At 40.9% G+C, this 16,988-nt stretch overlaps 1 protein-coding gene across 2 annotated transcripts in view; it reads right to left on the reverse strand.

The window, feature by feature from the left end:
* LDB3 (LIM domain binding 3) overlaps nucleotides 1–16,580 on the reverse strand; it is a 113,864-nt gene extending 97,284 nt beyond the window's left edge. Inside the window, exons 1-2 of one of the 2 annotated variants that reach the window (XM_036386182.1) lie at nucleotides 16,556–16,580; nucleotides 10,463–10,587 (exon numbers count right to left, since the gene is read on the reverse strand). In XM_036386182.1, coding sequence (XP_036242075.1) covers nucleotides 10,463–10,555 — 93 coding nt within the window. In that variant the 5' untranslated portion in view covers nucleotides 10,556–10,587; nucleotides 16,556–16,580. Of the gene's footprint in view, nucleotides 1–10,462; nucleotides 10,588–16,555 lie in introns of those variants that run through there. The other variant, XM_036386181.2, reaches the window with a different exon arrangement.
* Between the last annotated feature and the right edge of the window lie 408 nt (nucleotides 16,581–16,988).

A 16,988-nucleotide genomic window follows, 5' to 3' on the forward strand; every position in this document is an offset into this window, starting at 1 on the left:
GTCAACACAGAAGTGATATTGGTATTATTTGCAGCTTGGGTTCCTTAACAGAGGCTGGAGAAGACTATTTAATGCAGCAACACGTAATCAGAGAAACAGGAAACCCCCCAGCTTCACACAGAGCAGTCATGAACTTCCATGTGGCATCATATTTAGCCAGCTCCTTCCTGCACATTCCTGCTCTGTCCCTTCATGGCTCTACAGGACATGATAACACCTTTTGGGAGGTCCAGGTCTGTCACTTCCCAAATGCAGTCTTCATCTTTTTGCTCCTCCACTCTAAGTGCACTTAATCTGAACAGCATTGAAAGCTGGAGCAAAGAAAGGATAGCACATGCTGGTGAGGCAGGATGTGGGAATAGAGCAAGGAAAGGAGGCAAGGGAAAGAGGCCACATAAGCATCCAAGGCATATGGAAGGAGCAGAGAACAATCTCACATGGAGTGAGGATTAATGCCAAGAGCCATCATTACTTGTCCTTGCAGATGGCTGCTACAGCTGAGGCACACAGCCCTCAAGGGTGGGATAAAGCCTCCCTCAAAAGAGAGGAGAGCTTTGCTATTCCTCTGGGGTGAAACAGCAAAACAGTTCTGGACCTCAATAATCTGTTCACCCTTCCCATGAGGTGCCAACAGTCTGATACCTACAACTCTGTGTACTCAGCCTGAACTACTGAGAACTATACGGCAAACCAGCAAGTGTTTCAATTTTAGAAGTGTTGCCCTGAAAAGAAGCAGTACCAAGCAGTGGGCAATCAAAAAGGAAGAGGTTGCAGTTCAGGTAGATGTGGTTTGCTGCTGTCCACTCAACTGATGATGCTTGCAGACTGCTGACCACTTCTTGTCATGAAGAAAGCAAAGCACACATGTAATAGAGAGATCCTCATTCACCCACCCCACACAGTTAGCAGAAGGATGAAAGGATTTCATCTTGAAGAATTTGTTACTTAATTTAAGCAAAACAGTGAGATAAGAATCTTTTAGACCGGAAAGGAATTTTGACGGTAGGTTAGGTTACAATTCTTGTCAAAAAACATCAGCAGAAAGACTAGTAATTTTTTCCTACAATAATTAACCTTAGCCATTGCTCATGAAAAAAGCCATCTTACTCTGACTTATTTTTTAAACACCTGCCATAGTACTAACTGCACTTAGCCATTTTTGAACCCACTATGATTAGGTAAGGAGAGAATGCTGACATTCTCAAATAGAACAGGAAGGTCCCAGTGACCCCCCAGGATCAAGGAAAGGCAGCCCAAATTCGCCCTAATACCAGGGCACTCAGATTTGGCACTATGTACCAGAATCTGGGGTTACATGTAGTATTTTTGGAGTTTTGGATAAGATGTCCCATTCCAGAAGCTTGAGGTAAACGTAGCATTGGTTCCAATTCAAAATAGCTTCCTAAGTTACTGGATGCTTTAAATATAGCATGAGAGTCCCACAGAGGCTTCTCAAGAGTGTGCATGGCACCCCAACCAGGTATAGCAAGTACTACAATGCACTGCAAATATTTTTATTCATGCCACAAAGACTAATTGTCACTAATGCTGGCTTCAAACTGAGAAGTCATAAATTGTTTAAAGTAAGCATGTGCCCTTAAGCCTGGTACTTTTAATAAGAATAAGGGTTTATGTCTGTATTAGGTATGGCTAAGCAAGAGAGGCATGGAGCCAAAATAGCCCAGAAGCTGGAATTTGGACTCTGAGTAAGGGAAAGGTGGGAATAGGGTGAGACCATGTGAAAGGCTGTGTTCCTCCTAATCCTCAGCTGCCATTGCTACAAATCAAGTGTATTTGGAAGGATTTTGGAGAAAGGTTAAAACCTATTTATGCACTGTGTCCAGGCAGTGAACACCTGTGGCATGGATGATCACAACACCAGCTACGCACGTGGGAAGTGCAGAAAGTAACTCTACCCTTGTCAGGGGATTTGCATGCCTTTAAGACATTTGGCCCATTTCATCTTCCTAAAAGAAGAGCAAGATCTCATTGACGTTTTAGAAAATGGCTGCTAACCACCACTACCAAAGAGTCACCTTGTAGGAAGCCCATTCAAGAGATCATCTGGAGTAATTTTTAAGCTGAAAATGAATTTTTTGAGGGTACCTAATTACAGGTACTTTCTTCCCTCTATTTATATGTGTGCTTTTCTCCTGTAAATCTCTTAGAAGAACACAAACAGCTTTACATTTAGGGAAATATTATACTCTTCATGGATCTGAAAACCAGAAGATTTTAGAACTGTCCCCAAAGGATACCCAACAGTAAGGCTGACCTAAGCTTCAGGGCAAGCTTTATGTGACCAAGCTTTATTTCTTTTACTACCTGAATTTTATGATAGTAGATAAATAAAATACTTTTTTTAAAAAAAAGCATAATCTGTAACACATTTTGATAGGTGATACCTGTTAGCTTTTAAATATACAATGTGACTTATGGGTCAACACAATGTGCCTTAACAGCACATTTATTGAGATCCTTGTCCTCACTCTGTACCAGCAAAAATGAAATTCTTTATGGATTAATGAATGTCATTTAAGTATCATAGCATACTTCTACCAAATCAGTATTTAGGAATTTAGACAACTGTAACAGAAACCCTATCTGGACATTTTGTTCTCAGGTAACCTTTTTATTAAGGCTTTAATTACACTAGTACAGAAGAAACAGCCCTTTAACATGCTGTGCATAGAAACCATTCTTTTCCAATTAGCATTATTAATTTCTACCAGCACAGTACTGCTGACATTGCCAGACAAGGTTTTAAATTAATTTATTTCCTCAAAACTTGCAGTTGCAATTGTCAGCAGAAATTTCTCTCTTTCCTCTCCCCTTCTCACGATGTTTTAACAGGGACTAATAATTTACCTGGCTAATCTTGCAACAAAACTAAGTGGAAAAGAAGAGCATTATCTCATGTTGCACTGAACACTATTTAATGCTATTTTATGCATTAAAATGGTGGCACCTCAGGCACCCACGTGCAGACACTTCTAGTTACACACAAACTGGCTACATGAGATTGTCCTCTCAGCTAGCTGCAGCCCACCATGAAAGCTAGAGCATAGTGAAGACTATTGCATTTTGCACAACATTTTCCACATTGCTACTCAAAGTCGGTGTTATTTTGTATTTAAATATCCACGTTTTTGATAGTTATCCTATGACATACACTTTATGCTACTAATTAGGTAAGATGGGAACTGCTGTTGCTAGTATAGAAAGTTAATGATAACATATTTGCAGAGCTAATTTCTCTTTGTGCTCCCGTGACTGGAGAATATTTTGCAATAATATATTCAGAATGGAGATAATGACAGTTATCTGCAGTGTTATTAAGACAGCCATTTACAGAGTTCAGACATCAGACACTAATAAAAAGTTTTATCTGAAAAAAAGCTTAATGTGCATTTTAATTATAAAGTACTAACAGTTCAGCAGCTTTAAATTCCTAATTTAATGGTTACCTCCTGATGTTTACTCATTCTAAAGGATCTGCAAAATTATTAACTTCAATAATAATTATGTAAATCTGAGGACTTCCTGAAATGCTACATCAACTATATTCTCATACAAGTAAACTCCAGGTCAAAGACTGAACAATGTGTTAGACCACATTATCCAGTTGCTAGGACACACTGTCAAATCTTAAAACAAGAGAAAAAGGAGTATAACTAATTTGAGGTGTGAATCTATTTCCTTATGTAAAGAAAACCTTTTCCTCCCTCCTCCAAGAGCTGCTGTTATCCCCAGTTTGAGAATTCAGTTTGTCACCAGTCTTGAGCCCATGTTTCCCACAGCTACCACTATATGCCTCCTGTTCAAGGGAAGAGCTGCATTTCCCCTTCTTTTGCAGGAAAGAAAGCTGCAAAGTTACTTTATTAACTGAGCTGGCAATTGCACAGATGTTATTCAGTCCAGTTATTTCATAGAATGAGCTCTTTTCACAGATAATGCCACACAAGTATTGATGATTCAGCTACAGTCCTACTCCAAATTAAAAAGCATTTAGGAGGTGAAATGAAGAAAGGGTTTCAAACCCATGGGATATGTATCTTGTATCTGAACAGTCAGAACACCAGGTTTAATGATCTAGCACCATTTAAACTAGAACTTCAGCTATTACAGGACATTACTCACATTTATCTGGCCTATAGTCTACCAGGGTGTTTTGTTTCTCCTGAAATTCAAAACAGATAGAACTCAAGAACACAGCCTTAAATATATGATTTCTGCACAGCATCTGTGCGTAGCACATAATGCTCCTTATATACCCCTGACCTTCAGCAGTGGACTTAGTATTTAGTGATTACTTTAATCACAGAAACAGATAAGAGGGGCTGCCTTGTGCTCTGAGTATGTACTTGATTTAAAGGAGAAATCATTTGACCAAGAGCTGCAGCTAGCTACATACTGTTCCTGAAAGTTATTTTGTCAAGTACACTACATGCATTCAAATCCCATTGCGTTATCCTGCTACAGTTTAAATAAAATTGTAATAAAAGCACTCTTCAACAAATAAATCTGAGTTTAAAGTTCCAACAACAAACTTCATGGATTTTTATGAATATTTTCTGCAAGGAAAGAAAACAAAAGCTTCTTACTTCTAGCATGACTGTTTTTACCCAAAAGGGAAAAATAACCCATCTTGTGCTGGAATGGTTTTGGATACAAAATTGGGTATTTGCTGAAATCAAACCTTCTCTTAAGTGTTAGTGGCTCTGGTGAAACATCCATTGGGATTACTTCTCAGACCTGACACAGTATTTTTGATCAAGTCAAAAATGTTGTCTACCTCACAATAACTAACACCTTACCTCTTAGAGCACCTGCACAGCCATGTTTAAACCTCTGTTTTACTCAGAGCAGAGACCTCAACTGCCTCCCTGATAAACTGAGACTTTTTGATCCCCAGGTGCCAGGACCTATTTCTCTGGTCCAACAAATATTATTTAAATGGAGCGCAAATATAGAATTTGCTCCCTCTTTCCTTGTCTGAACAGACATGACACTTGTGTCTGATGAGACAGGCAACCTTATCATACAAATGCCCTGTACACTGAACTGCCATTTATAGTACAGATGCTGTCTACTGGAACATCTCAAATAAACAATACCTAATCAGGAGGCTGAGGAGTTACTTGTAGGGCTCAGGCTCACAGAAACACAATTTCTGATGTAGCTGTAAACATACCAGAACTGGCTTGCAAATTAGTTTGGAAGCAAACATACCACATCAGATAACTGGCACTCTCCTAGGAGACTGACACTGTATATATAACAAATAATTGCAGGTAATAAAATTCACAATGCTATAACTTCAGATGAGGTGACTGTTACTCGAGAAGTAATCAACAAATTAAACAGATTATCATAAAGAAATGCTGATGCCCACAGAATAGCTGTTCTACCAAAAAAAAAAAATTAACAGTAAAGTTTCAGAGTGTCCTGAAAATCTGGCATGGAAGTATTTAACCTCCACTGACAAGGAACTATTTTGAGTTAAACTGTAAGAAGGTTGGAAGAATGTGAAGCTTCTAAGGCATAAGAAATTACTACAGTTTGTCTAGGCATAACATAGTCATTATATTAAATGGCTCACTTCCTTCTCAGAAGTTGACTCGGTCATTTGAACTTGAACATTTGAACATCTCTACTGAGTAATGGTTAAAAAGGAAGACTCCTAGACTTCTAGAGGACATCAGACTTATCTGTTAGTTTTGTAGAATATCAACTATTATAAATACTAATCTATAGCTTTTGGTATAGTGAAGGACTTATTTGGAGATCAAAAAAACCCTCTCAAAGCTGAAGTTGCAGCTTTAGGACAGCTATTCATCAGTCAGATTCACCAAAGGTGGATGCTTAACAGGTGATGTGGTACCAGCACTTCAAGAGAACTTGCTGAACTGTTTCAGTTCACTCAATACAGGTAAAGTGCATTTTTCTGATTACAGTTTATGTACAGCACCACATGGCCATTCAAAGGACAGCTGCAGAATGCACAGAGCCTGACCCAGATCATCTGAGGCTTCCCCGCATTCAAGAATAGAAGAAAAAAAGTCAAGAGGGACAGCCTTCCCTCCTCAGCTGCCTGTTGTAAGGCACTGATAGGCAACAGCCCACAGGAAATGAATACTCTCACACAGCTCCTCTAAAGCAAAGGCAGTGACAGCCAGAGTTTGGCATATGTATGCTAGGGAGGGGAGGAGGGACAGGAAGCAATCAGCAAGAGATGCTGATAAAAGGAAAGAGCCTAACAACTCTGAGAAAAAACCTTCCTGCTCCTGCAGAGACAGACTGCAAAATGCTAGACCAGGGTTTTCCCCCAGACTCAAAAAGCTGTTTCAGGTTGCTTGTAGCAGAGTCAGTATACAGATCAGCTAATTTAATTCTTTTTGTAGCAGTGTTTGCTGTTTTCCCTCCCTGGACTTACATATTCACCAGATTTCAACATTTTCATCACTTAATTGAATAAAGAAAAGTATTTCTTGAATGTTTTGTTTTGTTTAAACACTATCTCATGTTTCAGGCTCTGGCTTTTGATTTGGAACCTAAGCAGCTAAAAAACCTCTCTATTAGGAAATACAAAGCTGTATAGATTACCACAGTGATTTAGATAATATTTCCACTAGCTCAGATAACAGCTGCTCCTTCACACCTTTCAGCTCATTGCATCAACTGCAAGCCAGCCTGTGTCACTAGAAAAGTTTACTGTTCAGAAATAAAGACTCAGAACTATATGAAGACGTTCTGTTATTGCATCCAACCATGTACAATTGTACCATCTTAGGTAACATGGCAACCGAGCACTTAGATAATTAACTATGTCCAAAAGCCTTCTTACAGAGGATTAGGTCTATAAAATTAATGAATTCTTCTTGCTTCAGGAGAAAATAAACAGCTTTGCTGCCCACATCAATTTGGAAAGACCAGATTTATGTATATGATCATGCCACTGGTGACAGTGCTTAGCACTGCGAACAACCTGCAAGCCTCATTCATTTCAGCAGGGCTGACAGATGCTGAGCTTTATTAAGTCTGTCAATACTGTTTTCCTATGTCTGCTACCTGCTCATGACATCTCATGACAGAATTTGACATCTCATATTTTTCTAGTGGGTAGGATGGTCTGCAGGGTGGGGCCTGGAAAAATAGTTTACAGATGATTTCCCAATGCTATTGCTAAAGGAGTGTGAAAGCCGCAGAGCTTCACACTCTTCCCTATTTGTTTTTGTCTGCTGTTTTCTTGTTCCCATCCCCTATGTTAGTCAGGCATTTATTTTTAGATAAAGAACAGATAAGCAGAACAATCCATTTCAGGGGAACACATCTTCACCTGTCACCCAGATGACTGACTGTGACTCCTGTGCATTATGCTGTTGACTTATTCAGCAATGAGCTGATCACCTGGGCCTGCCTGAATGGAAGAAAATACAGTGTCCGAGACACCATTTTAAAGATTTCTTTAGAAGTGAACTGTTATGCCAAACACCTCTGTGTAATTCATTTCCTCATCAATTGTGTTAAGAACATTTTTCCTGAACAGAAGCATTAGCAATCCCACAATGCTGTATTGTGCTTTTCTCAGCAGGTTTTAAAGACCTTCAAGACTTCTCCCCTGCTCTCCAGGTAAAGTGTGAGGTGGGTGGGAATTGTATAGGGCTGGCTGACAGAGTGCAGGTCAACAGGTACCCACCTTATGTCTATGCATGGGCTAGCTTCATAATGGCACAATACTTGTGTCCTCTTCTGGGAGGGTGCTTGGAAACATCTTGGTATAATACTATAGATGGAATGAACAACTCTGCTGTATTAGACTCTTTCCATCATCTTTCTCAGGAGCTTAGAGGCAGTGCTCTTGCAGCATGACAGTAGAGCACAGAGCCTTCATAAAAAAGAAGGAATTCTTCTGATCTCTGAGGCCCACCCACAGACAATCTAATTAATTGGGGGCACTCAGAGCACAGTGAACATGTCTGCATGCAAACCCAGTCCGCAGGCTAAGAAGGACACTGTGCACATGCAGCCAAAAGGGCCATGGCACATCTGATATTAAAAGTAATTATAATACTCTTTAAATTGAGATACTTGGAGTTTAGGACTCATCCTGCACATAGAAACTCTAATCTCATCTCAGGGCAGGTGCGGATCAAAACCAGTCCATAAATAGGTGTACAGCATTCACTAGCAACATTTAGATCTGTGTGCCCTTTCCAAGAAGAACATCTTCCTCACAGTTATCTTCTCTCCCCTCCTCCCCACCAGGAATATCTTAAATTTTAAATGCAGCTTCCCTTTTCCCACCTCAATAAGACTGCAATTATGGCTGAGTTCATAGGTCAACTCACTTATGACTGAAATTTCCGATCTGTTTAGAGATATATTTATGTGATAGATGACAAAGAAAAAAACCAGATTATCTTCAAAAGTCATGTATTACACTGTGTTTCAATCAAAAACATCACAAACAACAGGCATAACTATCCTAGCTCCCCCTGAAAAAGGCTATTTTTATTCCTGTATGTCTGCTTCTGCCCTCATAAGGCAGGCTCTAAAATCCAATCCCATCCCAAAGCTGTAGTCCCAGCTAAAAACTGGGCCTCACTGGGAAGAGTCTAAAAACATTTAACAGTGGTTTCTGACACTGCTATGGCTGAAAATGCAGTCAGCTCAGTGAAGAGCTAATTCCTCCACACCTCTGGGAATTCAGCTGTTGCAGTTTCACTTCTGCTCCTCCTATGCTCTCAAAAGCCTCATGAGAATCATACAACCTTTGGGCATAGTGTTTATACTTCCACAGATTACAATCTGAGCTCTTTGGGAAACAATTGGCTTTTCATTACTGATTGTGTCACATACACTGCAGGTGCTACAGCCCTGGCCCATGGCTGACAGACTCTAGGATGACTGAATGACTTATAAGAAAATGATCAACACCATACAGTGCAGGCTGCAAAGTGTCATGAAAACACCTAAAAAATACAATGACACTTCTCTGTACTTACCTTGGGTGGGATGAGAAATGAAATACCAACACTATTTGCAGGAGCAAAACTATTCTGAGTTTATGAAGGGAGTTTATTTTTGTAGATGGGGGGTATTTTAGGTTGTCTTTTGCTTGTTTGCTTTTGATAAAACTGCCAGAGCAGCCTTCTTTGCAATTACTATGCTGCAAAAGGAGTTATGAAAAGTATGTCTTACCATCATAGTATTAAGGTAAACGTGGCTCTGTCTTCCAAGAAAGAGATAATGTGCATAAGAACAAGAGAGATCAGATGATACAGTTCACAGCATGAATATGAAATAGCATAGCTAAGATTTCAGAAGCTCACCAACTGACTTGGAATCACATTTGTTGCAGAGACATACTTTTTTTACCCACAACTTAACACACTGTATTTTTTCATTATGAAAAAACAACATAGTTTTAAAAGCAGTGTAGGTGGCTTTTTTAATTATTATTTTTGAGTGGAGCAGACCTTTTATTTGCATTCTACTTGTTTGTCTGATTAAATCATTCTGGTATTTCTCTTAAACACTGTTATGTAAGTAACCTCTCTTGTCACTGTACTGCAAAATAAGCCTTGTGCTGGTGATTTGTGGAGGAGCCAAGACCTCTCGAGAAAGATCTGAACATTCTGGAGCACATTTGAGACTGTTAGGAACAAGAAAAGAAGAAGGGAGCTACCAGAAATCACTCAGAACTGTCTTACAAGAGTAAAGTAGGTAAAGGAAACACAAATTTCCTGAAAACCATTCAATGTTAAAAATATTTAAGAACCAGAGCTAATTCAGGTAATAGGAGTACTGAACTGCAACATCTTAAAATAATGCTTTAAGGGGAAGAGAAAAGAAAAAGGCAGCTAGGAGATACATGGCTGTAATTGACAGATATGCCAAGTAATTAATTATTAAATTCATGCTGTTTGTCAGCTGCAAATGGAAGGCTTATGCATAATTTAAGACAGTATTTTAAGTACTACTGAGCCTTCTGCTTGACATGTCTAATTTTTATCCAACTATTGCACCCCATCACAAGAGGGGACATCTCCCTGTCTTTGTTCAGTTTTAACACCTGACTTCACATATTTACAAGCAGTTACATGTTTATTTCCTAAAAATATAATTCTATATTCTCATTCAGAATTGTTCTATTCCCTTCCCCCCAAATGGCACCAGTGAGGCCCCTATCAGCAGAAAAAGAGACAACACTGTACAGAATAGAACTGGAAGCTTACTTAAAAGAGACAGTATCACATCCATAAACCAGAACTGTCTTCCTGAGGCATTATCAATGCCAGGTTGTACTTCAAACTGGCACATTTCTAGTTCACATTATATTGTCTTTATTCACACCTAGGTGCAAAGATCTTGAATTCTGCTAGGCCAGGTCAAAGTGCACATATGACTGCTATTTTCCAACCCAAACCAACTCAACAAGGTTTTTTTGCACACTTACTCTGGAGATGGTCAAGGGCATGTTGAAGTCCTTGCCCCCTTGCAGTCGGAAGCCCCAGGGTCCAGGTCCATTCAGAGTCACACTGTAAGCCATGTTGTACCACTTTCACAGGCAGCAAAAGGGCACTGCAGGACAGAAGGACGGGCAGACAGAAAAAAGTGTGAAAAAACAGACTGAGAACAGGGGAGGGTTTTACATAAACGAAAGCAATTCTCTCTCTGCCTTGCCTGCTCAGTCGTGCTCTGATACCACCTAAGAATAGATGGGAGCTATAATGCAGATGCTGATATCCCAGCTGAGGAGGGCCCATAAAAGGTTTGTAACCAGACACCTACTATGCAAAGACTTCATGACTCAGAGGTCTAATATAGTCCCCACGGAAGGGGACAGATCTTTCTAGGCTCCTCAAGCCCCTCACGCTGCTCAGTCACTTTATGGACAAAACACATGTTTTATTAAAACAAGCAAACAAAATCCCATTCTAAAATCCCAAACACCCAAGTCTCTTCACTAACCTGTTAACAACTACTACATTTTTAAATTCTGCTTCAGCACATAGGTATGCACTGTGACATATAATACAAGTTCTTTCTATATAGATATTTCCACATGTAGCAGAAAAGGCACCAAGAAAATGTTAACTTTTTCTTGCAATGCTTTGTTAAACTGAAAAAAGTATACACTACATGTATTTAGCATCATCAAAAAAAAAAAGCCCACAACTTCATGTTTGGCTCTTAGTCCCACAGCCCTTGCTTTGCCTAGGAAAAATTAATATTTATTTTTTCTGAACACAGAAACATCATCGTATACTTCTAATCAGCATATAATTTCTGTGATAAAAGCATGGTTTCACTACATACCTGTTTCATAATTTCAATACAAGTCTTCTAAAGGTGTGACGCTTGAATTAAAGGCTAAGAATACAAATAGTTAGCTAATTTCTGCCTTAATTAATTCCTTGATTTTTTCATAGATTACATTCCAGTTCTTAGGAGTTCCATAAAACTATAACCCTTGTTCAGTAATGCTGGATAGCAGTTCTGCCCTAGATTGGAAATTACTAAAATACAGAGGGCACGAGGGTAGGGAGGAAGCTGTTGGCAGAACTACAGATATAAACAGAAAGTTTCTGCTCTCAGGGAAAAGCTACAAACATTAAATAACACTCACCCCTTTCAAGTCATTAATTTGTGCAGGACCTCCAGAACCCCTCTTCTGTATCTTTGCAGCATTTATCCTCCTCTATCCTCTGGTTAGAAAGAAATTGCCATTATATTTAAAAAGGGGGGAAAATGTCCCTCAAACATGGGTTCTACTTTGACAATCAAAAAGACAAGCAAGCCCCCACAATGCACTAGAGTGAGGCAGCTCAGCTTGAACATTGATCACCCTGCCAATACACCTACCTTAAAACATGACAAATATCTGATTACAAAACAGCAGAGAGCAAACACTACCAGGAACTCAGTCTTTGTCTAAAGAGATGGTCAATAATTTTTCAAAACCATGAAGCAATAAAAGTTTCTGTCTAGCATTCACAGTGCCAGAAAAGCCATTTGTACAAGGGAATAATTAATCTCTGCATAGGCACTAGACTAAACCATATGACCCTCTGTTTTAGCCAGAGGTCCACATTAAACCACAGCAATTCACACAGATTTAAATAAAAGTTGCACTAAGCGAGTGGAACTGGCCCCAACCAAAATGAAAGCAAATAGCAAGATACAGCTTGAGAATAAAGCAGGATTTTGATGTCTCACAAATACCTTGAAGGTACATTTACATTAAGAGTATTTATAACCTGTGCTCTGTGAGTCCAGAACCACTGATGTTTGGATGATTACTTTGAAGGGAGGCAAAACAGACTTGTTGGACTTAAAAATGGCAGTTTCCTAGCCTGCCAGTTTATCTAGTACTGATTTTTTTTTTGAAAGCCACAAGCACACACAAAAGCTTGAAGTCATATTCTCATTGTACTTTTACTTTTCCTAGGAATTCACTGCTGGTTTTAGTGCCCTTTCTTGGCTCCATTTCAAGAGTTCAGGAGAACAGAATAAAAGCAGGAGTAAGATAAACATAACAAGTCATTGCTTCACTACTAAAGACAGTATCACATAAATAAGTATTAGAAGAAAGCCCACCGTTTTATGGACTTAAAATTCTGTGCATGTTACCTTCCCATACCTAAATCTTCAGTTATTTGCATAAATAACAGAAAAGGGGGGGAAGCAAAACTCAGAACAGAATAAAACCACACAACAAACTGAATAGAGCTAAGCATTGAGAAACAGAGATGCTGTTTAATCAAACACTGTGCTTCTGTCCTACTTTCACATCTCTAACATGCTATTTTCTTATCAGGACATCTGAAAGGATCTGAGAGATCCTCCAGGCTGAGTGGCGAGCAGTTAAGAAACGAGAGCGGGCATCGCATTCGGGTCTCTGTCATTTGAATGAAATGTTAAACTGAGGTCACTTGTTCCTGCTCCTTTGGTTTCTGTCCATGTCTGCACAAATGTTCAGCATAGCTTGGCATTTTTAAAAGGAAAGTGCAGAGAATATGCCAACATCCTGGCCAATGTTTCCCTTCAACACACCAGGACCACAGGTCTTTCATGCATCTGCACAACCCCTAGCAGGTGCAATTCAGAGAAAGAATATTCCAGAATTTTCTCACTCTAAACCTCTCTAGTGTCTGTATCCCCTCTGCCTGCCTGAAGCCCTCTGCTCCTAATAACGAAGTTAAAATGCTACAGAAGCTCATGCTGTAGTCACAGGTCCATTTGCTAGAGACACCCTGAGCACAGGTCTCACCTTCTACAGACTTTCAGTACAATCAGCCCCTAAATAACAAAGCTGGTGATTCACCCAGATGGCTGTTTCAGCCCTGCCCTGTTGTCAAAGGTGAGACATCAGTGTAGCAGGTACAGTGTCGCCACAGCTACCAGCACAAACCCCAGCAAAACCTTCTGGGAAACCAGAGGCTGAAGTAAACTGTGTGTACAGAACTGTCAATTTCCTCCTTTTTCAGAGGCTTCTGATGTTTAGATTAGGTTTTAAGTTGCTTTACATAATTGCCTGCTAGTCTGTTTCAAAAATAATTTTTGTTTGCTCAGATTTTGTTTCTCATGGTGTGCCTTCTTCCCTACATTCTCTGGCTAGGTCAAAATCCATGACTTACTTAAAGCTCCCTCCCTTCAGAGAGAAGCTATGCTGAGTGCTGAGTCAGATGAGGTCACTGATGTAAGGGGTGACATTTAAAAAAAACCATATTCCAGGTGCAGGGTGACATTTTCTCTTACACATATCAAATCAGAGGATTTTCCAGAGCTCCCCAGGCAGCCCCCCTCCTGCCCCAAGCTATTCCCAGCTGACTGATGGGAACAGTTGTGAGGAAGCTGGATGGGTACCAGGCACAGGAGAGTGCCACCACCTCCAGCAAATGCCTCTAAGCCCGAGCAGAGCTGTCCTTCCCCAAGCCCAGCAGAGATGTTACACCAGGGAAACAATTCTCACGTGCTAGGAGACCATGCTGTGTGTATTCCAGTGAGCTGACTTTGGGAGAGACACAGCTGCATGCTCGGGAGTGCACACACATGAAGTGAATGAAATAAAAGCCACTAGTAGCAAGGCTAAATTAAGGTGGAAGGAAACAAGTAATGGAAAGTCCAGTTGTTCAAGTTGCTACTACTTCACAAAGCTGGACACATTAGTCAGGGGTTATATTTTAGCTCCCTGTGGCAGGGGAGACTTGAATTACTGTTACTGCAGCAACAAGGTTGTATCATTTGGATCATCAAGGATTTCAGAAGTGGATTGCTTGAGAGCTTGACTTCTGAGCTGCAATAGACTATGCATCTCTGGCAAATAATAAGATGCTTACAAGGTCATGGTTTCAATGTTTTATGTTCAGGCAGGTGAAAGATTTGTGCCATGCATGAATAAACTATCATCTCCTCTTTAATAGGAAGATGTTCAGCAAGCAGGATAGACTTTCCCTTAGGGGAAAAAAAACCAACCCACCAAACAAACCCAAACAAAAACTAACCAACAAAAAAAAAAAAAAAGAACCCAAAACCAAAAAACCCAAAGAAAACCAGGCAAAAAGATTGTCTTCCTTTCAGTCTCCCTCACCTGAGGGAGTGGCAGTACAAGAAGGCAGCATTCAGCTTTATGACAAACATGCTCTTTTTGTCCTATGGATTCCTGCACCAGGACAATCATCTACAATCCTTCAGAAGAGTGGGAAAGTGAGGTGAATGGAGCCTTTGAAGAAACTACTCACTAAACGCACCCATCAAGAAAACCCAAGCTTTGAACCCGTTGTTCAACATATGCAATCCTAGAGTTTTCCAAAGTTTTGAATCAACCCAATGCTCAGTACATTTAACATCAACAGCTCTACTTGGTGACTGATCTTCATTGTCATCCACAGGAGGAAATAGTACACACTTAGTATGTATTAGCTAAGCAATGCTAAGGAATTTGAAACTGACACATTAGAGATGGAAAAAAAAATAGCTCTGAATTCCTACCTTGCCAGTGGCAAACTGAATATAAAATTAATTATCAAGAGCAAAGATATTTTTCCCCAAAAGTTCAATATTGCTTCCAAAGTAGGACTATTCTGCAAAAGTGATCTCATTGTGATCTCCTTCCATTCACTGCTGAACTCTGAACTAAGTTGAGCTAATCCTACTTGTACTTCATGAACAGCTTTATTTCACCTATTGATTTAAAATCCTTCAATTCTCACAGACCTTAGGATTTCTGAGTTCATTTTAGCCCCTTTATCAAGTTGTCCTAAGTCTTGATCTTTCTCAAGCCACTAATTTTTCTATCACACTTGGCTTCACCACATTCAGCTTTGTCAATACCTTACTAAGACTGTGCTTTGTGGGTTCCAGAAAAAGCTGATAACGCTGGGGAGATATGCTAGAGCAATATAATGATAGACTATTATCTTCCTTCTCTATAATATAACGCCTTCAGAAATGCAGCTCAAATGTTTCCTGTTTGGCTGATTGCTGCTGCCAGTATCTCTTTACCAATTAACTGAATTTGCTATCTACCCCTCCCTCTAGATCCTTCACCATGACTATTTCCATCTTTACAAAAAAAAAAACCACTTGTATATCACACTTCCTTTCCTCTGCTGCATGCCCTTTTTCTCCCTACACCAACCTCCTTTCACTACTATAAAAGATTCGGTATACAACAGTTCAGTCAGAATTAAACTTTTAAAGTCATGAAGATTTTTTTGGTAACTGTATTAAACTGGAAACCTGTGGAGAGACAGATGCGCCATGAAAGGGAAGGGGAAGATACCTCTCCAGACTGTGAAGACTTAGGTGTATGTTAGTAAGTTCTTATCTTACCAGCTTTTCAGTCATTGTTTTTAAAGTGACTTACTATACCATGTAATACTTAGGACTTCTATGGTACTTACCTTCCCATGATAAGAAAATTTATTATTTTAAGGTAAAGAACACCTAAACATCCATTGTTTTAACCATAGTCTGTTTATAAATAAAACCACAGCACTTAGGTCACCCACTTTAGGTGAGAAAATGAGTCAACAGCAGCAAACTGGATTAAAACACAGTGCTCAGTTTCTAATTCATCGACTTGAGACAAAAAAAGAAGTCTGCAAAATGTGATGCTGTTCAGTTTTCATTGTTGTTCTCCAACTCTGGGCTGAAACCAGGAAAGTTTACAGCAATCCTATGACTAGTGTAGTCTGTGCCTTAATGGAGGGGAACCTAATTGCCTATTTGGCCTCAGGAAAGAAAAAACAGCGAGGCTTCGCCTCCTGACGGCCTGAGGTCTGGCATAGCTCGGGGACACCACAACGAGCCTTACGAGAGGGATCCTGCGCCGTCAGTGTAATTTGGCCATCGCAGATTCCTCAGGGATCACCACAGCACGCTGATGTAGCGGTGCGCCTTATAACCACAAGAGTACAAGATAACTAAGCAGCCTCCCAAAAGTTACACTTCAGCCTCGCCTACTCATTTCTGCCTTCCCAGTGAGGGCTCTGCGGGGTTTAATTTTCCACTACAGACACGCTGTAGTCGCGGCGCGACCCACCTTGCACCGCAGCGTCTCGCTCACCGGTACCTCCGGGCCGAGCCGCCGCCCCCCGCCGCCTCCGGCCGCGCAGCGCTGCCCGGGCCGCACCGGGTGAGTCCCAGTCCCGGTCCCTCCCCCGCGGGAGCCGCGGCTGCCGCACCCACGGACATCGGCCCCGCAGCCAGGGGGCGGCCGCGACCGGGGCCACGGGAAGCGCTGAGGCACCCGCCCGCCCCCGAGGCGAGGGAAGAGCCGCTGCCCTGCAGGTGGAGCCTTTAAAGCGCCCAGACCGCCGGGAGCGCCGCGCCGAGGGAGGCGGCCGCTCCCCGTCCCGCCGTGAGGGGGCGCTGGGCGGGCGAGGCGCCGCGGGAGGGGATTTGCCTCAAGCGGTGGCGCAGGGAGCGATCCGCGAGAAGCCGCTGCCGGCGGTGTGTAAATATCCGAGTTTGGG

Source organism: Molothrus ater, chromosome 8 (genome assembly GCF_012460135.2).
Source record: "Molothrus ater isolate BHLD 08-10-18 breed brown headed cowbird chromosome 8, BPBGC_Mater_1.1, whole genome shotgun sequence".
In the NCBI taxonomy this organism is placed as follows: Eukaryota; Metazoa; Chordata; class Aves; order Passeriformes; family Icteridae; genus Molothrus; species Molothrus ater.